Below are 26,006 nucleotides of genomic sequence, written 5' to 3'. Positions count from 1 at the left end.
ATAAAAAAATCAAAATCGTAATTTAATTTAAAAAAATATTTTTATTGGTTAGGCTGAACGTGGAGGAGTATTTAACTGGAGAAACAGCCACAGTTGGGATATTGAAAATGTCTATCTATTTCGAGAGTCACATTTTTAAAATGAATTTAAGATTAACACGGCGCGGTATATTTGCAGATAAGTGTTAAGGTCTTTATGAATTACCAGCAAATTTGAATTGTAACTCGTATTTACAGTTTATACAATCTACACTTTTCGACGATTCAGAAGATTTGTCACTTAATCAAAGAAGAGGTATGTGGTTCATGCAGGATGGAGCTCCGCCTCATGGTTATTTAATAGCACGGAACAATTTCGATAAGCAATTTTCTCATCATTGGATTGGCAAAGGTAGTGAAGTTCCATGGCCGCCTAGAACACCCGATGTAATTAATCCCTTACGCCCGGTTCCACCAACGTGATCTAAGTAAAATCTTACCTAAGTTTTGCTTAGTCAAAAAAATTTCTTAGTTGTAGTTTGCGTTCCACCATACAAGTTTTTACTTAACTTAACCAAGAAAAAACTTAAGTTTTCGGAAATACCAACTTTGCAAAATTGTCCGAAATTATTAAATTGTTGACTCTTTATTAATACAGAAACATCAAAAAAAGAAGAAAAAGAAGAACGTTTGTGTCATTTTTGATACTGTCTTTAATTCACTTTGGTGAAATTTATAACAAAAAATATAAAAAATCCTATCAACACAGAACCTACTTTTATATTATAGATCACTATACTAAGATATACTATACTATAGATTAAATAAGAATATAAAAATTAAAAATCAAATTAGACCGAAAAAATGCGAGATAACCTAACATTGACGATCAACAGAAGAAATTTAACCTCACTTATGTGTCAATATATGACAGAAGATGAATTTCAATGCATGCTCCAAGTTAAACGGACTTAAGTGAAAATTATTTCTTAAGATCAAATTTTAACTTAAATCGCGTTGGTGGAACTGGGCTTTAGAATTTTTATTTTTGGGGGTACATGATATATTACTGGTCTACTAAGAAGAATTAAATAATCGTTAACTAATATGACAGCATTAAAGTTAGAAGATCGTTTAACGAAATAATTCAAGTTAAGTTTTTTGCAGTACTTCACGTTGAACATTTGTTATAAAAGGTTTAGGTAAAATATGTTTTTTGATATTTTCATGGTAATAAAATTGTTCTTTCATTTAGAATAAATAAGATAGTTCTTTTTTAACCGTAATTTGTTATTAAATATTAAGTGCACCTATTCATTTCAAGAAATTTCAGTAAATAACATTATGTTTTGTTGTTTAGCGATTTAAATTTTCATTTTCACATTAAATGCAACCGACATAATTAATACATTAATCAAAATAACTGTGCCCTATCAGTTCATTTAACTTCAAATATCTGGAAAAATAATAAATTTATAGTTTTAAAGTACAGGGTACAAATATTTTTTAAATTTTTAAATAACACAACCCGTAACTCTGTAAGGAGCTATATTTTATTTAAGTTAGTTGGATTAAATCTGAATATTTTAAGCTCAGAAATTACTAGTTAAAATATTTCCAATTATTAGTTAAACACCCTGTATAATAAGTATTTTTAATTTTATATTTACATATAATACAATACCTTCTTTTTAATGTTTAATATTATCATTTTTTTAACTAAAAATGATAATAGGCAATAATAAAATAATTCCAGAGCATCAATTTGGTTCCCGTTATAAGCAGGGGATTATAGTTTAAGAGCATAGACTTGCTGCAAGGCAAATACCTAAAGGCTTAAACGTCAAAACTATATTATTCTACTGCTTTCCTTGACATATCTCAGACATTAGATAAGATTTGCCACATAGCACTACAAATAAAACTAAAGAAGCTCCTACTCTATCCTTATTTACAAAGTAAATGCTTCTTTATAAAACAAAGAATCGAGATGTATCCTACATGTTCAGGCGTTCCGCAGGGCAGCGTTCTTGGCCCAATATTATAATCCTTGTACACAGAGGACGTTTCAACAACAAAAATAATCTGTAGCAACGTATGCTATTTTGGCATCTCACATAGATACATCATCAACCTCAAGAAACCTTCAATCAAACCTAAATAGCATTCAGCAATGGTTAAAAATATGACTCAATATATCTAATACAACTTAATTTACGCTACGTGGAAACATTTTCTCTTGTATTTATTGACATTTGTCAATTTCCTCCATCCAAAGATGCTAAATATCTCGGCATGCATTTAGGTGAAGTGCATTTGAGGGTCCTAGTAACAAAGTCGGCAATCTCCATCATTTTGACTTTTGAGTAAAACGCAAAACAATTATACGGCTGTATTTAAGGTGATATCGAAACAAATATAGTCTAATATATAAGACAATGGCAAATGACAGCAAATGGTGAAGAAGTTTTACCTAAATTATTAACAGTTTTTTTTTTAAATTGAAAAAACAGATGGAGAATGCCGGTTTTAATACTAAGAGGTGTATATTGCCGGTTTTGATACTAAAATTCGGCAAGAACATAATAAAAGTAACATAATAAGTATTTATGTTACCTTGGAGAGTTTTACAGGTAATTTTATTTATGATAGCTCATAAAAATAAAACAGCTTTGTTTTCAGAATAATGTAATTTAAGAAACAAAATATTATATAAATATTATACTAAAATAGAAGGAAGTTCTTCAAAGAACTCACAAGTTGCTTCCTCCATTTTTTCAGTATTTGAAACTGTATCAGCACTTCCTTCCTGAACTGCTAGCTGCTCTAGTTGATTATTATTAAAGATAATATCTTCAAAAAATTTGAGTTCTTCCATGGTTCTCCAAGTATTTCCAAAGTGCTTGGTGAGAAGTTTATCAACATCTTTAAGCTTAAGTGAATTTACTTTTTGCAGACCACTTTCTATAATAACGGGGTCAATCATATAGATCGTACAACCTTTCTTTAAAACACTTTTAAATGTTTGCAAATCAGTTCTGTAATTAATTTCTCCTCTAATGGTAATATTTCCAGTTTTGCATTTTCTTAGGAAAAAGCGCTTTGTATTTTTAAAAGAAAAATGCCATGTACCAGTGGGTCTAAAAACACTTGAGATTGTTTCTTTCCAATTAAACACTTTGCAATTTTGCCCTAAGTGAGTAAGTGTAGCTATTTTTGAAAATAATTCCAAATACGTTTTTGGGTGCGATATAACTTCCAGTTTTTTAATATCTTTCTCAATATTACCAAAGACTCTATCAGCTGGCAAGAAAGAATGGCCTACCACCGGAAAAATTACCTCGATGTTTTGTACATGTGTTGGTGCTCTTGATGAAAGCCATTTGCAACACATTCCAATTAGCGTAGTGTTCTTATTTTGGCCACTGCAGCCATCTGCCATTAGTCTAATGGTGGTTACTTCAGAGTGAAAGTCAATTTTGTTCAGCCTGTCAAAAACGGCGGAAGAAATTTCGTTGGAACCTTTTCCAAATTCGTCCTCTGTCCAATAATACGAAAATACATTTTTTTCAGTAAGCTTTGATTGAGAGGTTCCCTGGACTATGGTAAAATTATATAAATACAGTTGCCTAGAGTAGTAGGCACTTTGGTCGGGGACCTTAGGAAGTACAAGGTTTTTTTGACAATCAAAAGATAGTGTTATCAAATCATCTCGTGACTCTTTAAGCAACTCAAAAAATGCATTAGCCCTTAGCTTATGAATTTTTCTTTCAACAATCAATTTTTTCTTGTCTTCTTCATCCATAGATCTTTTAATTTTTTCTGCAAACTCAATGCATAGGGAACACATATCCGTACGGGGAGTAGTAAAGCTAAGGTTGTACTTAGTATTAAAAATAATTCTAAAGTATGATGGTTTTACTCTCTCCTCTGGAGAACACTGATTAATATACATTTGGAACATCTTTTGTATTGACAAATCAGAAGAAAGGTAGCGCATACGTGTGGAAGAACGACAATAATGCGATTCAATACTTTTAAAAGTATTAATAAATTTTTGAACTGATTCTTGTTTTCCTTTAAAATTTGAAGTTTTTCTGTCAACGCCTCTTTTTTCCTTTGGTGCTTCTCCTGTTTTTAAAAATGATTTCATAATGTAGGTGAGGCGATGTTTCGTAATATTTAGTATGTTTAAAAAAGCTTTCTGGCACACTGGAATATTTTGCTTTATTACACTATTCCGTACAAAGCATTTCACAGACGTTGTTTTTGCTTCATGTCTAGAGTTTTTTGGACGGTGACGTTTAGGTAGTTAAACTGTACAAAATTTTAGAATAAAGGAATCTTGACTAAGCTTTTCCTTAACTGCGTAAAACGCATCATGAAAACACTTGATATCTCTCATTGTTAGAGAAGAACATTGATAGGTCTTCGTTTTGTGGCCGCAAGTAGAAAATTGTGGTAACTGTGATGAAGAGTACCTGAAAAGATAACATATTTCAAAAAACTAATTATAATACTGACCTTATAAAATTAACAGTAGCTTGAACAAATCATTTGTTTTTTTTTATTAGTTTTTTATAATATGTAAAATAGTTTTAATAATAAAATAAATCAAAAAATTATATGAATAAAATCTGAATACGGATGACATGTGCTCTTAAACCTAACCTTTCGAGTAAAAACTACAACTAAATTTTAAAGAACGTACCTCATTTTTTTCCGCACATTTTGCTGCCATGTGGACGGATTGCGAATTCGTTTGCGAGCTTTGTTGTTTTCAACAGGAGTTGTAATAGTTTCCATTTTAAAAAAGTAACAAAATAAAAAACAAACAGCTTGGCACCTTGGTTAAAAAGAAACTACGAGAAATTATAACGACAGCGACTCCAGACGACTCCTAGTGGTATATCACATGGTCACTACGAGGATTCCCATTGGTCAAACAGGACATTGCCGACTTTGATTCTAAACCGTTCATGGAGATTGCCGTGTTTGATTCTTAGGCTAAATTTATATGCTATTTTATAGGCGGATAATGCCGTTTTTGATTCTTATTCTCTTTATTTATGTATAGTGTTTTAAAATACGAACAATTTGGTGTAACTAACTCAATTTTGGTAAAAAGTGGAGATTGCTGACTTTGATACTAGGACCCTCATTTAGACTAATAAAATCTAAATTTAAGATTAGTTTTAAGGAGATAACTCATTGGATTAGCTCTCTACATATCAAAATATTCAACAAAACAAATTATTATTGGCATGTGAGCAGATTGCTGTACTCAATCTAATTAAATAAAAAAATATATTTCGGTAAAAACTGGCGCCACCTCCCTACCTACATCGCATCATACATGCCACTCTTTAAAGATTAAAAGTGTGGTTGATAGAAAATAAATCACTTTTTCTTTACAATACATTCTCTCACTTGATAGCCTTCGTAGACTTTTGCAAAGCATTTGATACGCGAATATATACAATAATGCAACCACGACCATAAGACTGCACAAAAGTACAAAATGTATAAAAGTCAAAAGGGGAACCAGACAAAAAGACACGTAACATATCTCCGAAACTCTTTACGGCAGTTCTGGAACATAAGAAATCTGTATTAACAATCTGTGAAAAAAAGAAATAAATGTCAACGGCGAAATGCTCCCCCACCAACGATTTGCGGACGACATTGTTCTCATAACGTATAACTTAAGAGATTTTAACTATGCTTACTAAGTTATATGCCGCCTTTAATGATGTTGGTTGGAACATAACTTTTGGAAAGCCACAATACATTACAAAAAATCTAGTACCAAGCGAAAATCCAAAACTCGTCTTCAACGAAATAGAATGAGTTCATAAATATAAATACCTAGGTTATAAAATTCAAATTGCTTGGGACAACAATACTGCTGAACTGTAAAGAAAAATCTCTTAAGCATGGGCAGCATATGGAGCTCCGAGGTAGACCACCTACACGATAGACAGACGACGTCAAAAGAATAGCTGGGAATTGGCTGCAGGAAGCTCAAGATCAATAGAACTTGAAGATATTACGCAGGCCTATGTTTAACTTTGGATGCAGAGGGCTGGATGATAAAGTCACAAATGCCTGTAAAAGACTTGCAAATAAAATAAGTTTGCTGATATTTCTTTATTCGTATAATGCATATTGTTTTCTATAGGTTATTTTTTTTTAACCTATTTAAAATTTCCACTACTTAACGTGGTACTTGGCACAGAAAAGTTAGAAAACATGCTCAGATATTGAATATTAGCATAAGAACTGTACATTCTCAAATTCGAAATCTTGATTAAAAGAAAGTTGATGCTCAGTGAATCCACCACTGCTGACTGACAAACAGAGCAAGTGGAATTTTCGTTTGGACTCATTATTTTAACATTTGATGAGCTATGGTAAAAATCTTCCAGAGAAGAAAAGTAATCTTAAATATACTTTTGATAATAAAGATAATCGATATTCAGACATCTCATAACACACTTACGCGTCAGCATCAAGAATAACTGTCATAGAATGCTCTTTAGTGGTGTTATATTAATGCAATATCATGTGGCCCATACAGTTCAAGATCTGCTCGATTGAAAAAAGTAGAAAGTGTTAAGCCATCTGCTTTACAGTTCTGATTTATCATTGTGTGATTATGATATATTTTGTATACTAAAAACGTCACTCCAATTGGTCGGATTATTTCGGGCGCCGAGAAAGCCTTTGATATCACGGAACGATTCTTCAAATAACTAAAATAATTTTGTCAGTACAATATTCACAGAATATACTTGTTTACAATAAATATTTAATCAAATGTACCTAATAATTTAATAAATTACGAAACTTACGTTTACAACATCTTTGGAATTAAATACTGGTCCTGTTGTATATACAGAATAAGTATGGAGCATTACGATCCAAATCATACTAATCACTCTAATACCATCTAAGCAACTTAGAGGAGATACACGTTTTGGAACTTGAAAAAGTTTTTTTCCATTTGTGTAGACGGAAAATGCTGTAGAAGCCGATTGTTGATAATCTAAAATAAAAATTAAATATATTGTTCTGAAGCTATTTTCTTGTGGCATTTTAAAGTATTATACTATTTTAATGAGAATAAGCCACAATTGAAGATTAAAATAAGTTTATTGACGTTTCAATTTCCATTTCGGAAATCGTCCTCAAAAGACAAACATTAATAAATTAACATATTCCAAGTTGGCGAAATACATTGGATGAGAGTAACGTTCAAACGTGGCAATTGGAAGGACTTTGGAAAGGTATATGTCAAGGAATATAGTATTTAAGATGCTGGAAAATGATGATGAAGATTATTTTAAAGCCTAACATAAATAAGATTGTATACGTCGCACTATAAGAATATGAGCTTTTATGTAATATTACGCCTATATGTCGTATATTTGCTGACATAAACTAAACTATTAGACAATTTTTCTTTTAATTTGTTTTTGTAAGTGCATAATATGATGAAAACTTGAGAAATATTTAAAGATTACAATTTATGCAAACCCAAAAAACTTGGGTTTGCATAAATATTTATTTTAACATTAGGCGCCCTTGAGAATTACTAAAAATGACTACAGAATGCCATTTAAAGGTTATTGGCTCGATCTACTAGTACACCATTAAAAATATTTCCATTAAAATACTACAGAATCCGGTTCGCTATTCATCAGTTCTTCACTATCGTAAACAACTTCTGATAATTCACTATCTAGGAATTGCAAATCACACACTTACCTAGTTTTAATATGCGAATATGATATTATAAATTTATATGCGTATTAATTTAAAGTCTTTTGTAGAGCAATGAACTGGTCAAGTACGTTTGAGAATTAAATTGACTATAGATTTAAATTTTAAATTTTTTATTTTGTTTGAAAACATTTCTTCTAGTAGGTATCTATTCAGACAAATCTTCGAAAAAAGTTTCTTTCTATAAAAGAATTCTCATCTTTGCAGTAACTTTAATATTATCGAACAATATTTTAGACCAAATTACCTGCGCAGCCAAAATGTCCCCTATACACAATTATCCAAATATAACGAAAAAGCTTTACACAATGTCAAAAGGCAAAATTAAGCAATTAATGAAAGAATTAAAACAGTCTATATACACAAGTAGAAAAAAGTAAGGGCGGGACAGGACAGAGTTCCCATGAATAATTTGCGATATGCCGATGATAAAGCTCTCATAACAGACAACATAGAATAGTTACAAGAAATAGTAAATATTATTAATACAGTGGGAGAGGAATATGATCAGCAGACAATCTTATATGTAAACACAGTTAAAAATAAACTACTAACTTATACATAGACAGAATTAAAAAAATTAAATATTCCGGAGTTATCTTAAACAGTAAAACGAATGCGACGAAGCAGTGAAGATACGAGTAGCAATAACTAGATATATTTTCCACCAAATTCAAAAACTACCTCTGTCAGTGCGAGACTGCTTTAGGTCTCCGTATTCTCATCCTAAAATGCTACATAAGGCCAATAATATTATACGGTTGCGAGACGTGGTCACGTAAGTAAACGCTGAACCTTTTTGAAGCGTTCGAAATCTGATGTCTCAGAAGGTTGAAGATCAGCAAGAACGCCTACACGCTGCATAACGTATGGCATCTGAAGAAGAAGAAGAATATACACAAAGACGTACTACTTTATTTATACAGAATAATAATTTTAAACGATCCCAAATCTTCTTAACTTTTTACCTACGCCTTTACAACTAAATCAGTTATTGCAGCATTCGATATACTTAATGATAAGAAAAAGACTTTCACCACAAACTTGTAGTATATTTGCAAGAAAGCAATAGCACTTAAATTTTGTCAAGAAAACTCCAATCGAGGAAACAATGTTTTCATAATTTCCGACTCCCTTAGCTCCTGAAGTTAGAGTTTAAAACAATTATACTTACGTCATAAAATTAAAAAAGACTAACCATAATATCTAAAAAAGAAAGATATAAAAATAAATATGCTATGGATATAGAACCAGTACAAAGATTCCAGTATTTTGGTTGCTGGATAACAAACGACCTTGACCACGAGGTCGAAATACGTGCAATTTGTAAAAACGTTTATTTATTCCATATTGCTATACGGAGTGGAAACATAGACTCTTGGAATTACAAGTATGAGGCGTATAGAAGCATTTGAGATATGGGTTTTCCGAAGGATGCTGAAGATCTCTTGGACAGAGCACGTAACCAAAAACGAGTTATATGCTAATAAGAATGGGTACTGAGAGAGGATACAGAAAAACATATTTACACAGAAGAAAAATACAACTTCCCAGAGAAAGTGAAAGGAACAAGAGGTCCAGGAAGAAGAAAATGCTCCTGGTTGAAGAATGTAAGGGACTGGATAGGCATAGACATACATTCGGTACTAAGAACAGCTCAAGATAGAGAACAATTTGCTGTAGTTATATCCAACCTTCAGTAATGGAGAAGGCACCTTAAGAAGAAGATGGATATCATCACCTAGAGGAATAGAAGAATATAAAGATGCGAACATATTAGCTTTAAGAGCCTCACCAGATGAGTACATTTCGTATGTGCAACAAAGTACCCAAGAATTGTGACAAAAAAACCAGTATAAATATACTTAATTTGTGGCAAATATACTGGGAATGTTCAAAAAATACCGAAAACAGTCAGAAAAATCCAACCATCGATTTTAACCCAACTTCAGCTACAACATACCAGATATCAAGAAGTCATAATCAACGGCATAGGTATATTCCACAGAATTATAATCCATAGTTACCACATGTTATTAGAATAGCACCCTAGATGTCCCATCTATAACACAATAATAATATGTAAGCACTAAGAGCCTAGTAGGCCCATGGCTTAATGTATTAATCATTTCCATTTCATTTTATCGGTTACTTTTCTTTTCCAGTTAGTTACGTAAACACTTCTCATAATTACCTTCTTTAATTTCTTTGCTCGTTGCAAGTAACGAAGCACTTGAAACTTCGCTCTTCTAAACCCCATGAACCTCCTACATCACCATAACGACCCTTGTCGATTTTGGCCAGTCACTCATAACTAGTGGTAGTTCATGAGTTTTCACTTAATTAAGACTTCCTTTAAATAGTAATAAACTGCCTTCATATATTTACTTGGTCTGCCGTGGGTGCGTATATTTGAATAATGTTGGTTTTTGCTGTAAATAAATCTATTATAAAATGAGAATCATGATTTGTGATTTGTTTATTTCAAATTATTTCTTCGCCATGCTTATGTTGATCTTCTGTATTTCCGGAGTAATATATTTGATGTTTTTTTATTCGACACTTTGCGGACTCAGGCCATCGTAATTTTATTCATGCTCATTATATCGATATTTAGTCTCTCCATTTTCATGATTGGAGTTATGGATTTTGCCTGCTTCGTACATGGTCTTGACATTCCAGGTCACAGATTTTCTGGTCGTGTCTCTTATTTTTACTTAAAGGTTTTACTTAATAACGACCTGGGAAGCCTTATGGTTTTGTTCTGTTATTCCTCCCCTGTCGGATCTTTCATTCTGATGTAGGACCTTGCACTTCGATCTGCATGATTAGATATCCACATGTATCTTTAATGTTTTGGTTTCTCCTTGCCTTCTACATCCTTATGAACCTTTGATTCATTCGCCTTTGGAGTAATTTCTCACCTTCGGGACAAAAGAGTTCCCTGATGTTAACAACAAGAGAGCATTGCTTATACCTTCACTCACTACGCATGGCTTGGTTATCTGACCGACTATAACTATACCAAAACTGGAAAAATTTTCCTAAATAGCTTTAAGATCAAGTGGATATTGAGTATAGTAAATCAACTTCTTCATATTATGGTAGGTTACAAGTATTAGATTAAGAGCAGAATTTGTTTGACCTTTCCGAAATTAGCCCTTAAGTGAAACCATCAACTTAGAAAGCCAGTGATAATAGGTAAAATGGAATTGTGCAAAAGTATGAGGTAAAAGAGTAAGATCACACTTTTGGCAAAGAAAATACAACACAATTAAGCAATAAATATAAAGGAATGACATAATATTTACAACACAGACATAATTATGCAAAAAATTTTAAATAATTTATTAAATTCAGAATAAAATATTATCACTAGAATATTTTGTATTGGCATTTTAAAAGATTATATGGATCAATGAACTATTCAAGTACATTTAAGAATTCTGAATATTCAAATTACTACACGAGTATTATGATAATTTTGTTTTCAGGAAGTAGTAGAAAATTAATCAAATGATATTTGAATAAATATTTAAAATATCATTAGAAAATAACTTATAAAATAAATTTAATCTATTTTTTAACATCGCTAAAAAAGTGGGTAGTAATAAACATTTGCTAAAAATCTAAAAAATTACTAAATATCCCAAAAGATTTTTAAGGCAATATCTGAAGATAAACTAGAGAACGTATAAAGAACGATAAGATTATTTTTATTTTTACGAGAGCTATTATTTATTTATAAATGCTGATATAGTAAACAAAATTTGGCCAGAAAAAGGTATCCTTGGCCAGTTTTTACTGATAAATCTTGTGGCAGTTAATCAAGTTTTAAAATGTTTTGGCTTTGCTAATGGTAAGTATTAGCAGTAGAAATAGACAATCGCGCAACAGTCAGAACTAACTGTCTGGGCCTCTGAGTCATCTGAAGTTGGGTTGGAGTTTTCAATATCATGAAAAAATGTCTGATAATATAAGTTAGAACTTATATTATCTTATATTATCTTATTATTAGTAAACTAAGATACTTAGAGAACGGTACCTTAGTTATTCTTTGTTTTATATATAGTCATTTTTATGCAGCGGTCAAAAATATACTGATGCATTATACTAAAATTTGATATGTATGCCTTAAAAAAGGTTAAAATTTCTAGCTAACCTTTTTTTTGAGATCGCACAGCTCTGCGAAGGAGTTTACTTGTGAGATCACTAGATATAGTATCAGAGTAAGGGGGGTGGGGGTGGGTATTTACACCGAGTGTCCTCTTGGTACCTGACATTTTTTTATGTTTACTAGTGCATAGATTCAAATTTTCAAGGGTACCAGGCTCAAAACACAGAAGATAATTGGTTATTAACAATTTAACTGTTAAACTGATTGTATCTCATAAAATATGAGAAATATTTAATTTTACCTAAAATAAAATTGTATCTTTTGAAAAATAAACGAACTGGCGTTTGACAAACTTTGATCCGATTTTTAGAACCAGAATTATAACAAATTTCGTGAAAAGTAATTACGAAATAGGCATTCGATGGGGGTTTTCCAAGTATAAATCAGCTTTCATACGTGCAATTATATGTCGAGATCCCCTCATTTTTAATTTAATTATTATAGTTTTAAAAAGTAATACCAATAAACATTAAAAATTCCACTAAAAAGTTGCGAATAAATTTGTTTTTATGTAGAGAGATTTAAACAAAATTAAGCTATACACTTTGAAAATATAGTACAGTCACTGAAGGTGGTCACTCCGATTTCGTTGAACCTCCATCGATTTTCATGAAACTTAGTGAGGAGTTAGAGGATACCTTAAGAAACAAAAGTGACATGGTGTCAACTTACGCTTTTACCCTGGAGGTGGATGCCACCTCTGCTCGGGGGTGGAAATTATTTTAATAAAAATAACGTTTAAAAAATAAAGTTATTAAAATAAATTAATACTTTTTGAGTTATTGAAGATCAAAGATTTTTGATCAAAAGCGGTTTTTCATAAATAACTCAAAAACTATAAGTTTTTATAAAAAAGTTACCATTACCAAAATTGAAGCTAATAATAAATTGAATAAATTCCTTACTTAAAAAACCTTTTAATATTAATTTAAAGTGAGTTATAGGTAATTAAATGTGTTTTTTTTTCTCGGCGAGTACTCAAATCTGAATATTCAAGCTTAAATAATAGGAAAACAATGCTTTTATAAAATATAGTTCTTAAACAATTTTCAAAGTACACAGATATACCTATAAAATGAGCTTTAAAAGAAGTTGATAGCATCAAAATTAAGCAAGTTATGATAAAAATAAGAGGACCCTTTCGATTTTTTTTTGGAAAAAGTGAAAAATAGAACATATGCCATTTCCACAAAAATTAAAATTTATAGTAATCCCTATAATAATTTCTTTATTTTAGCATAAGTAATGACCTCAAAAATTTTGACCGGTTTAGAATGCATATTTTGAAAAAAAAAGTGATTTAAAAAATCATAATTTTTCAAATTTTCATAAATTTCATTTTCTTTTGAGAATAACTCCATATACAGTCAATATACTTAAAAAATTATAGGGAACAAAATTTGAGGTTTTTTTAACAAAGGTTTTTCTTTTTTTTATATTGTTGTAGGATAAAAAATAACTGAGATAAAAACGTTTAAAACTTAAAGTTTACTGCGAGAATTTGATTTCTGTTTTGGCAGAAAATTGTAATGTCACTTTATCAATAAATTTGATAATGACAAGTTAAAAAAATTGCACACTCACAATTGCCATACAACTGTGCTTTTATTGTAAATAAAATTTTAATAAATTAACACACATTTCTAAAATATATCTCTTGAATAAATATAAATAACTTTTAATAATTTAAATATTAGAAAACATCACTTTCATTTAACAAACAAACACCTAATACCTTATTCCTATTTCATTTGTTAACATCTCTCCCCTCAAGAAACTTCCCCGCTAATTATCAAACAGTTACAATAAGAACCGAAGATCACCCATCATCAGCAATACAGGATAGTTTAAACTATGTTTCCCGATACATTAACTAATAATTCTTGTATCGGCATGTAAGTAGTATTTAGTTTTTTACTAATTGATTACAAATCAATATATTACCTCTTACCAATTTTTGGGATTTTACTTTGTCTGCTTAATCAATTTTATTCATATGAATAAACACAGATATGTAATATTGGCATAATTACTGTAATTTTTTATCTTTATCTTTATAAGACAGCACCCTAATATGGGCTTTTTATAATTTCAGCATTTAATTTACTTTGTACCGTTTGACCTGAAGATGATTTGCAAAGTGTAGAAAGTGAAACCGGTCGTTTTGGTAGTGAAATTAAATTAATTGTAAGTGTTATTTTATTTCTTTCACCTATTTGAAATGGACTCACACAAGCAAGACATTCATGATTTGAACTTTTGTTTAATTTGACCGGGCCGGTTTTCCATAAGGATACTTGCGGGGTCCTTTGTGGTTTATTATATTATCTGTTAGATATAGAAGCACTTTCTCTTATTAGTTTGATTAGAACAATTCGCGATAAAAACAGCCTAACACTTTTAATTTTAAAATTATCTTGAAATGCTTGAGCTATTAATTTTCTAATCTTATCATTTGTTGTTGTGTAATATTTTTGTGTTATATTAAGATAAGAACTTAAATAATTTGCACTTTGTGTACACTTTTAATTTTTTTAAAATGTGGCGCGATTAATTGCGCCTTCTTAAATTTTATCTTAAGTTTAATGCATTGACCTATAAAAATAAAAAATAAAAAATAACCTTTACACGTAAGTTGCAAGGTCTACTTGCAAAATTTTTAGTAATCTAAATTGCGATGAATTTAAAATAAATTGATTTCGTAATATTTTGATTCCTTACATAACTACTATTTTTTATATACGGCTTTTATTAGTAAATATTTTTCTTATTAGATGCCGCCTATAATGAAGGGTATGATAACTGCTGCAAATTTATCCTTATCCTGTGTTTTTCTTAATAAGGTTTGGAGGTCTAAGCCTATCTAATCGTTAATGTTATGCAGCTAGGTTGTTTGTCGTCTACCAGGACCACACTTTCTTATATTTTTTCTCAGATTATTAGTTATGTCTCTCGTGTCTAAATATATATGTCCAAGACAAGATTTTTTGGTTTTTTAATAATTTCTAAATGTTTAAGATCTTTATTTATACGTCTTAAAATTTTTCCAGGTCGTAACAGCTAATTTTCAGCATCCAAGCTTCCATGCTATGTAGCAGCATTCTGTGTATATAGCATTTTATGATGCGATATAGTAGAGTTAGATCAAGATCTCGCTCGGTGAAAATTTTTTTTCATTTTTAGAAATGCGTTTCTTTTCTTCTGTATTTGACTTCTTGTTTTGAGCATAAGTTGTAAAGTTGAGTAAAAAAAATTGGACACAGGAACTGCCACCACTCTATGTTGGACTAAAGCAGACGATATAGTTCTGGCCATATAATCATTGGAGATTTTTGGTTTACTTCAGTAAAAACGGCAGTTAACCTATATAAACGAGGTTTGTATTTTTTGGGTAATGTAAAAACAGCTGGCAAGCAATATCCATCAAAGACAATGAAGGCACAATGCCCTAAAAATGTCGTGAGCACTGTTTATGCTACCGCAACAATTAATAATGTAAATTTAGTGTAGGATGAAGAAATAAAAAAAATCATAATTTTATTGGGAGCTGTGGTACCACAACTGAAGGCGAACCTGCCAAATAAACGCATTCCTAATAAAGTAAAAAGTACCACGATTAAATTGGTCGAAGAGTATTTTAATGACGCTCTAGCTACTGTCACCCACAACCCTACACAACATCCATAACAGTCAGATTTAGCATTGAAAGAAGTTTGGAACACACATAATTGGAAACACCCAATGTACTCCTTACTGCTTGGGTATTACAGAAACCAATTCTTTTTTAGTCTAGAAATACTTAGTCTCGCATAATTATTTTTCAGAAAGAGTAAATGGCACATCCAAAAGAAAGCGTTAAGTTTTTATTATAAAAGAAGTTCAGTCAGCACTATCCGCAATAATTTGTTTACTAAATAAATTTTATGTTAGTTCAAATGTTTATTTTACTCCCGTATATTTTTTTACTAAAACAATTTGTCGAACGTCCAGTGTACCTTTTTTTTAATAGATTTTACATGATTTTTTAGTTACTTTTTCTTAAAAAACCTCAAAGATTACCTAAAAACGGATATGAACGCAACTGCTAATGTTTTTGCACCGCCGAAATCTTTTAAGTCCTATTGAAAGGACAGATCATATAAAAATCGTTGAGTTCTTCTGACAGAACATAACCCATGAGAGGCTTCTGGCAGAACAAACCACTGGACGTTATATTTATCACTAAATAAAAATAAACCAAAAACAGTCTTAGGTAAATATAAAAACAATATAAATAATCCAAATTTCAGTATTCACAGAACTAATAAATTTTTCATATAAGTTAAGATCAATATTTTGCTGATTTATTTATTTATATGATAAAAATAACTTTATCACATGTTCAAGGATTTCAATTTGTTCTATTCCGCAACAAATATTTAAGTGTTATGTATAAATGCAATAATATACCGGATAGATTCATTCGTTCAGGGTTACATTTCGTAATATTTTTCTTCCTAATTTTGTGATGTTTAATAAAAGTATTATTAACTAAATTCTGAATTTTAATTGAAATTATTTAAAAAATACATTTTTTATTTTATAAAATGTAGCTACACTTTAGTTTTTATATATATTGAAGAATAAAAGTTTGTAAGATTCATTAAGTATTATTTTTCTGATTACTATTCTGAGGAAACAATAAATTCTCTACTTAAATCGTTGTGGTGTTTTAATCCCTATATTAATACGCAGACCTAGTTTGTATAAATGTAATGATTTATATGATATGAATAGTTTTTCGATAATTTTATTGCTATGTGACTATTTTATTTTATTGTTATTTATTTTATTTAATTAATAAACGCATTATTACTTTTCCATTCCACGTTGGGATACTTACATTATAATTTATTGCATTTATAATATGTGTAAAATACTGATTTAATTTTAACACACGTTTGTGTGTTATTAATGCATACATTAGTCCTTGCGGTGCATCTATTGCATTAATGGAGCGTAAAGAACCCCCGGTGCAATATTCAAAAGTTTTTCTTTTTTTTAATAGGTACGTTTACAAATTTTGACGATTCGGTTTTAAAATAGATTTACCCCTCAAAAACAAAATGTTCACATTCGATTTTCAACAAAAATGTGATGTTTCCAGTCTTGAACTTCTCATGTCATGTTTAGTTGTTAATAAAAAATTATTTTTACAAAACAACAATAAAAAATTATGATCTTTATTTTACCGTACGGAGTTTTTAATTCGCATGTATTTACAACATTGTAACAATGACCTATTCTCTCAGCGGTTCTGCCGTGGACATGACCTAGAGTTAAAGCAAAATTTCTGGTACTTACACAATAATTTCGCAATACATTCAAAACAAGAAAGTTTGTATCCCTAAATCTAGGCTACAGTGCAAATTAATTAAGTAATAAATTGGTAAGAAAATAATGTTTATGCAAATTTTTAATTCAGAAAAGGATTTCGGGTGTGAAGGCCAGTTTGTTTGTTGATCAATATTATTTTTATAAACAACTAACTTTCTCGAAGAAATCTATATACCTTTAAATTACACAGTGTGTCCCAAAATTAACGAATAAAATTCATAATTTTATTTTTGATACAGTTTGTAAAAACACAAAGACAGGTCGATTTTTATTTTTAAATAATATCTTTTATGATCAATGGGTTGTATATGTGAGTTCATTTCAACTTAATTAAAAAAAATAAAATAAAAGGAAAGAAATAAAGAATAGACTTACAATCCATTTATTCTATCTTAAATGACAGGTTTCACATACTACAATTTGCTATGCATCGTCAGGTCTCCGGAAAGGTAACTACATAATGTCGATACAAGGAATGTATTTATATATACGTGAGACCATATTAAAAGCTCAGTTAAAGTTGGCTGGTGTCTGTTGCCAACGCTTTAATTTAAAAATATATTTGTTGTTGGTGTACTACAATAAAATTATTATAATAAAGACCAACTAACTTCAAAAAGATATTTGAACCATTTGTTGTCTGAATGAAATATTCTGTTTTTTTTTTAATAATATTTTGGAAGGCAAAATTCCTGTTGCAAAGTTTTGTCTCGCAAAATATTTTTGTTTAAATTTAAGTCAATAACAACAGACACCAGTCAAAGATATTTTCCAAAAATGATTATGCCTTTAAATTAGAGATAAAAAAATATAAATTTGACACAAATTGGACGTCAAATGTTTGTTAGAGCTAGCAGGACGGCCAAGAACGACGAACAACGTTATGAATTATGACATTTTAGTCATAATATTATGCTGAGTAATTTTGAAAATATTTATGCTTTGGTTTGTTTTTTTGTGGAATGATGTGCGGAATTATTTAAAGAAGTATTTTCAAGTTATAATGACTGAGATATTAGCTGATTAATGGTAGATAGTTTTTTAAATATTGTAACATTTTTTTATAGTTAATATATTAAATTATTTCCAATCCCTTTACCTCTATTGCTGATACGCCCAGGGTCGTATTCGCAAATAGGTTGTTAAATTTTATTGGAAACTACCGGAAATATTACAGAAGAATCTACCTACTTATTTAAAGACGCCGATTTGGTTAATCCTTAGTTAATCTCTTTCCGGTTTCGCGTCTGTTCCTTTAGATAGATTTGTTAAATATCGTCGAAAGTACGTCTATAGTTATTTTTCTGTAAAAACCTAATTCCGAAGATTTTATTTTCGTCACGTTCCAAGTTACTAGTACCGTATTTACCTCAAACTTCTCGATAGCCGTTAGAACTTTACCTTCTTGGAAATGAATACTGTCCTATCGTTTTTGAGTGAGAGATATCACACCTTTCTTGGGTAATTTCGTAAATTTTTAGAGAAGGAAGAGGACTTCTAGTTGGGCGATCTTTGAGGAAAGACGCTCGTTACCTTACCGTCTCTGTGCATTTTCTTTCAAAGTGTGTGTACACTTTTGTGTACATATATTTGAGTTCTTTTAATCTAACATCATTTTAGATTAAATATTGGTATAAAGTACCTTTTAATTTAAATAACTTCAGTGATTGATACAAGTATAGTATATAACTTCAGTGCAGTGTAGCAGTCATCGAGAATTACTGTGTTATCATAATCATAGTATCTTTAATTATCTGGGCGAATAATATGGTATGGTTATGGTATCACATTATCTTTAATTATCTGGGCGAATCTCCGTTCATCCATGTCTTCATCTGTAAAAAGTAGTTAAAAGTAACTACTGATTTTTGCATTCAATTTAAAGAACATTCAATATTTTCTTACGAACTTTCCATGAGCTACTAAGGAATTCTAATAAATAATAATTACGAACATTTTATCATTCGTTAATCATTAAACAACAGTGCGAACAGATAATTAACTTAACCAGTGCGGGTTGGTTAAATTTTTATTTCCGTAATCTTGTCGTATTTTTTGAATTTAACTTTAATTAACTTTGTGTTATTTGTTATTCATTTTTTTATTTACTATACCCAGTATCTCGAGATATGCCCATTAAACAGCAAAGAGAAACTTTCTTTAATCAACTTTAGTTGAATATTTTTATATAGCATCAGACTCTCTTCGCTGATAATTTAATTTGTGTATGATTTTATTATATTGTATTTGTAAAGGTATTTATCAATCATAATACTGTTTATTTTTTATATCTATACCACCATTTAATAATTAATGGTGTATTTTTACTACTTGAGTGTACATTCAGCCGCCTACATCATTGTGTTGTTCAATATATTGTTTTTGTTTTATGTACGAATTTTATTTGTCGATTCCTAACAAGTTTCCTGATAACATAATAACTCTGAATATTTGCTTATTATATTAAATTATTATTATTCCTTCGACCAGAAGAAAGATCAGGCTGATTAAGTTTTGTAGGTAAGTAGGTGGACGGAGTCCACCTAATATATTTATTATTTGTTTATATAGTGTGTTGACCAAATTTATTTAATAATTAACTGTTGGTATCTTTCCTTGGATTTGGTCTCAGAACCAACATCCTTTTCCTTATCTTTTTTCTTTTCTAAGGTTTCTTAATTTTCTCCTTAAACCCCAAAAAAATTAAGTGGCGCCCTATTCCTATCTTATCTTATCTTTGGTAATTTTACCCATCTATCTTTTTGTCTATTTCGGTATCTTTTCTAATACGTGCGTCAAGTCTTTTCCTGGCGAGAAGCAGGACTTGTCACAGTCTAAATCTCATCACGAAAGGATTTGACTAATAGGTGGTCCACAGCAAACACGACGTGACCGAATCGCTAATAGAGTGAGTGCGATTTTAGCAAAACTTTAGCATTCTAGTTTGCCTGTATCTGGATGAACCAGTTCACAGAAAAATCTCAAAAACCTCAGAAAATATACCTCTCCCTCCTATCTGGCTAGTTCAACCACCACCCTTGGAGAAAATACAAATAGAAGATCCTTTGGCCTTCATTGCCAAATCTTTAGTCTACGACACTGCTCAGATCGCCAATGCATGGTCAACTCGACCTGGTATTATCTATTAGTTGTATCTATACCTATATTTAAAGTACAACTAAGAAAAGGTTATCCCTTCTTTTATCTATTTCCACTAAATCTACATCTCCAATATACAAAGTAAAGGTGTAATTGTACCGTACCCAGGCCTGCATGGCAGTTGTGTGTCTAATTTAACCAGTCGAATGGGGAAACCAGACCGCACTCCATTTCATTTTAGGCTTTATACCTATACAGGAAGACTGCAGGTATAAACAAATTCGTTCTTCCGTAAAAAGAATAAAGCCAACACATCTGGTAATAAAAATACTGAGTACTTCATATGGACTTCTTTGAATGATACCAAGAGGTTTGGGGTTTCTCGGCCAAAAATATTTGAGGCAGATGGGATAGAAAATGGGAAAACGAGAAATTGTCACTTTTAAGGTCAAATTACCTCATAGACCTCCAAATAAGGCTCTAGGAAATGTTAAAATCCTACATAATATTAAGCAAACTGTGTTGGATATACTCTCAAGGGAAAATTAACAACAAATCTGCTGCCTCTTCTAAAGCGGCACCGCAAAAGATGCTTTTACTGTGATAAAGATAAAGACGGTAGTCATTCCTGAAGAATACCTAGATACACATATTTCTGTCTGAGAATGATGTTGGGGCAATAAAAGATGTACCCAATAAACTTATTAACGGCACTCCACGCTCACCTCATTACAAAGGTTACCGACTCGTGGGTAGGTACTGTGGGTTGATAGGTGCTGACGAAGAGTCCTTAAAGACTACAAAGGACTTTTTGAAGAAAAAGAGGAAGTGGAAGGTAGTTAAGGCTAAAGAACTCCTAAAATTCATGCGCGTGCAGATGTACCTCAGAGGCTGAAATTGAGGATCTGAAGATGCCATTGACATAAATTGGAAAACAAAATCCTGAACTCAGGACCAATTGTTGAGCAATTCTGGGCTTCAAACCAACAGCTGAAGGAGGACTGCATGTGAGTCTCTGAGAAATTTAAGATAATACAGATTAAAGAATGGACACGGTGTTTATCCAAGTACCATGGATAAGTGAAGGTAAGATACAGAGACTAAATTTTAAGAGATAGTAACTAATTTTGGGAGTACCAGACACTAAAAAAAGAAGTTGTATATTTTATAAGTCTGACCTTAACCTGGTACTAGTTATGGAGCTTTGTAGAGGAAACATAACAGCTGTCAGCATTAAACTGAACTGGAATGGATTGGTTATAGAGATAATAGTTAAATCTCTTTACCTTCCTATTAATTCTAAAGTACATTTTCAAAGGATTAACTTAAAGAACCTTCTAGAATATACTAAAAATCAACGCACAGAACTTCAGGATATCAAGAGCAGAATCAGTGATTGACTTAAGCCTACGTTCTATGGGGATTGGAGACAGGATATCTAATGTATACGTTGGATGAGTTATCCTTATCGGATTCTGCATACATATGCTTTGACTGAGATACACTTAGTCAAACTGGAACCAGGGTTGTACAGAGACCCTAAGGTGATCGATTTCAGAATCCGTTACAAGTATTCTTAAAACAATAGCACTGAATTATTTTAAAAGGCCAAAGAATAACGTTAAGGTTGAGCTGACATTAGACTAGTTGCAAGATACAATAGTTGTTCCATTTGAGGAAAACTGCATGTTAAAAGAAACTCGGCCGCCGAGGTAAGGAATCTGGTGGAAAAAGGAGCTGTATGATTGTAGAAGAGCAACAAGACGGCTTTTTAATTGGGCAAAGAAAAAGAAGAAATAGATTTAGGTACCTAAAATGAATATTATAGAGCAATGACGAAATATATGAAGATGTCTAGTAATTTGAATGTGGGGTGGATAAAATAAAAGAAATTATTTTGCAAGACAAATCCGATAGAATGCTTATAAGGTCAGATGTACGGCACTAAATAGAAGACATATAACCAGAAAGAATCAACGAAAGCATGTGACACAAACAATAATGCTTATATTAGTGATCGTCTGTCAATAATGCCCAAATGAGAGAGCCTAGGTTAGAAGTTAGAAATAGTTACAGAAAAGGGGATATTGAAGTGATAACTATTTCATACAAATAATCGTTTACAGTTCTTAGAAGGAACTTCTGAAACGAGTAGGTGAGATATGGTTGGTCAAGATATGTCCGTAAAAGAGAGTACATATTATTTTTCTTCCGCATTATATCAGCAACTATATCGTTATTAACATATGAATTAAGTTAATTTAAAAAAAAATAAGCAGATTTCATCAACTCGATAAACTGATATCCTTTCAAGTGTAAGATCTGCTATCGTATATTTACGTCAACGATTAAATCGAAAAATACTTGGGAGCAACGAACCTTGTAGATTGTATTTTCAAAATCTGACTATCTCTTGCTCTATATAAGTAATTATCCAAAAATTGTTAACTAGGTATTATTGGGCAGGGTCAAGACATAATTTAGATAATAATAATTGAAATTGAGAGCTTATCAAACTATGTCAAGAGTATATTTTTAAAAACAGTTGTACCTATGCCGATATAGCTTGAGAAATATTTCTATGATGTAAAGATTTAGTCTCAATTTTGGTAGATGTTGCGTATTTGAAACGAGGTTAAGGTTTTTTTTTATTTAGATTGTAAGCTTTATCACTCTTTCCAAAATGACTACAAAAAACTGGACCAAAGATGGAAGATACAATTTTGAATGAATATAAGTATACGATTTTAGATAATTAAAATAGAAAGGTTATATTAAAAATGTTTACATTTTTATTTAAAGTTATCTCTTCTACATTTCTTATAAATTAACCTTAAATTCAGTAGTAAAATTTAAGAAATGCATATTGAATATTTTCTTGTTTTCTTGTTTAAAACAAGAAAATTGGAATATCTCGGACATATTACACGTGGAGAGAAATACACTTTGCATCTTGCACCATGCATCCAAGAAAAGAGAAGCATAGGGAGGCGTAGAATGTCATGGCTGCGCAATCTAAGAGAGTGGTACGGATGTACATCAAATGAACTTTTCAGAGCAGCCGTCTCAAAAGTCCGAATAGCTATGACTCTGATTGCCGACCTCCGCCGCGGAGATAGCACTTGAAGAAGAAGATATTGAATATTACACAATTAAAATTTTATTACAAAATATTGATTAAAAATAATTGCATGTGGATTTAATTTAAGCGTTTCTATAATGTTAGGATTTGTGAGATGGCCTTTAGATGGTTCAGATTACCAATGTGATTAGTTTAATAAAATATTACAAAACTAAAGTCCTAAAGAATGATTTAAAAAGGTTTTTAAAACTTCTTTCATAGAAGTTAAGACCTTTCGGCATTTCTTATTCTCTCCATAGCTTTTTTTATATTCACAATCAATAGCTTTTCTATTCGTCATCAGATGTAAGTCTCCGTTAGGTGAGTCGATTCATTTTTGTTCTTTGCTTTTAGCAATCTATTCGTGACCAGCTATTCTCTTGATGTCATCAGTCCATCTGGTTTGAGTTCTGCCTCTACTTTTCTTTTTGCTCTTGGTCGCCATTTAACGGTTTGCTTTATCCAACGTCTGTCTTTCGTTCCCCCTATGTGCCCTACTAGTTCCATTTTACATAGCAATATTTTCGATTATAACTGTTCCTTGTCTTCTCGCCTTCTTCATTGGATTTGCGATCGCTCAGCTTAATTTTAAGCATTCTTGGTTCCATAGCTCTCTGACTCACTTGAAGTTTGTGGACTAAGTTGTTGTTAAAAGCCCATGTTTCAGTTCCACATGTCAGAACCGGTAATAGGTACTAGTCCAAAGTTTTTGGTAAGTTTTTTAATACATTTTATTAAATAACTAGCTGTACGAAGCGCGCGTTGCTACGCCTCCAACTAAAATAAATTTAAAGGAAAGTTATTACAAAAATATTCTATTCATTTAATTGATTTTGTCCATTTCGAAAAATTTCTTCTTCTTCTTCTTCTTCGTGCGACTACGATTACTCCTGTTTGTCTGCCTCTTATTCTGTTTCAGTTGTTGTTGACATTATCTTTCCACCTTTTTGAAGGCCTTCCAACGGGTCTTCTTCTATACGGCTTGTTGATTTTACAGATGATTGCTAATCTCTCTGGTCCCATTCTGTTTACATGTTCGTTCCAGTTTTTTTTTCTTGTTTTTACCCACCTGTTAACATTTTGAATTTTATATTGTTTGCGAATATTTCTGTTGGTTTGTCTATCTCTTAATGATATGCCCGCTATTGATCTTAATACTTCCATTTCGATATTGTTGATTTGTTGTTTCGTCTTTCTTGTATCGGTCCTTGTCTCCGCTGATGAGATAATTTGATCAATTTGGTCTGGCGTAATTTTGTTGACTGAAAAATTTCTGATGAGATAATTTGATCAATTTGGTCTGGGGTAATTTTGTTGACTAACCAAAAACAAAATATGTGCATGTTGCAATCCTCTTTTCTGTCATTCAATAGAATACATCCAGCAGCGTGTCTCTTTAAAAATGTTATTCTTGATAATAAAATCCATCAATCCATTCCTGTCATAAAGCTATCCCATTGAATTTAATTCGATTAAATTATTTATCTAAATTAATTTAACTCACAGTGAACTCCATAAAACTATTAAACTATTCAAAAAACGCTGTTAAATATAACAATACGCACAATTTCGTCTGTTCATTGTGAGTAGGACATGAATTTCACAATTAACATAAATTCTTATGTTACCCACAACTCGAAACGTCGTCATTCGATCGCTGTTTTCGATTCAATTCAAATCAGTGTGAACTGTTACAGCAATACATGAAATTCTTTGGAATGATAGTGGCGCTATCTGTCGAAAATTGGTCGTACCAACTTAGAACCCTTTGTGGGCTCATGCATGACAACTTCACTAAAGATCATCATATGATCAAATGCATAGTTTACGATTTTCCAAAGGAAATACCGACAAACATTCATTTTTATAAACAAAGATTTCGTTATTTATTTACTGATATTGATAATTATCCCTTAATGACTTTTTCATGTCAAAGTAAAACAAGTGTAACATCGCAATTTAAGTTTAAATTTTAAATGAGAATCAATACTGAACCACATAGCGAATGTGAAAAAATAAATGTACCAAGGCGGCATTTTGGGAACTTTTCCAGTTTTTGAACTACAAAATATTAGTTCGCACCGAAAATTTTAGTACATCCTGTACATCATATTGTACAATAAACTCCACAGAATACCATATGTACAGCAGACTCAACAATTTAATATAAATAGTCAATAGGTTACGAAAAGATACAAAAAAGATCTAAGAAATACAAAGAAGAATCTTCGTGTTTTCTCTACTGCACATAAATTTTATTGTACTAGTATTGACGTACTTACCTTTATATATATTTTGACAATATATATCGTAAATTGTGGATATAATAACGATCACGATTAGAACACCCAAAATTGATCTGAAATAAAGATAGATATATAGATAGAGATAGATAGATACATAGTTAGGTATAGGACATCATTAGGAATGAACTTGATATAGTATTTTTCATATAAAAATGCGTGCACGT

The 26,006-nt window shown here is 31.1% G+C and overlaps 1 protein-coding gene across 2 annotated transcripts in view; it reads right to left on the bottom strand.

The window, feature by feature from the left end:
- LOC140437363 (nose resistant to fluoxetine protein 6-like) overlaps positions 1-26,006 on the bottom strand; it is an 82,185-nt gene that overhangs the window by 24,165 nt on the left and 32,014 nt on the right. For both annotated transcript variants that reach the window (XM_072526851.1, XM_072526850.1), the window contains exons 4-5: positions 25,819-25,895; positions 6,833-7,026 (exon numbers count right to left, since the gene is read on the bottom strand). In XM_072526851.1, the coding sequence (XP_072382952.1) occupies positions 6,833-7,026; positions 25,819-25,895 (271 nt within the window). The remainder of the gene's footprint in view (positions 1-6,832; positions 7,027-25,818; positions 25,896-26,006) is intronic.

Source organism: Diabrotica undecimpunctata, chromosome 3 (assembly GCF_040954645.1).
Source record: "Diabrotica undecimpunctata isolate CICGRU chromosome 3, icDiaUnde3, whole genome shotgun sequence".
Classification (NCBI taxonomy): Eukaryota; Metazoa; Arthropoda; class Insecta; order Coleoptera; family Chrysomelidae; genus Diabrotica; species Diabrotica undecimpunctata.
This window is presented reverse-complemented; position numbering and strand designations above follow the sequence as displayed.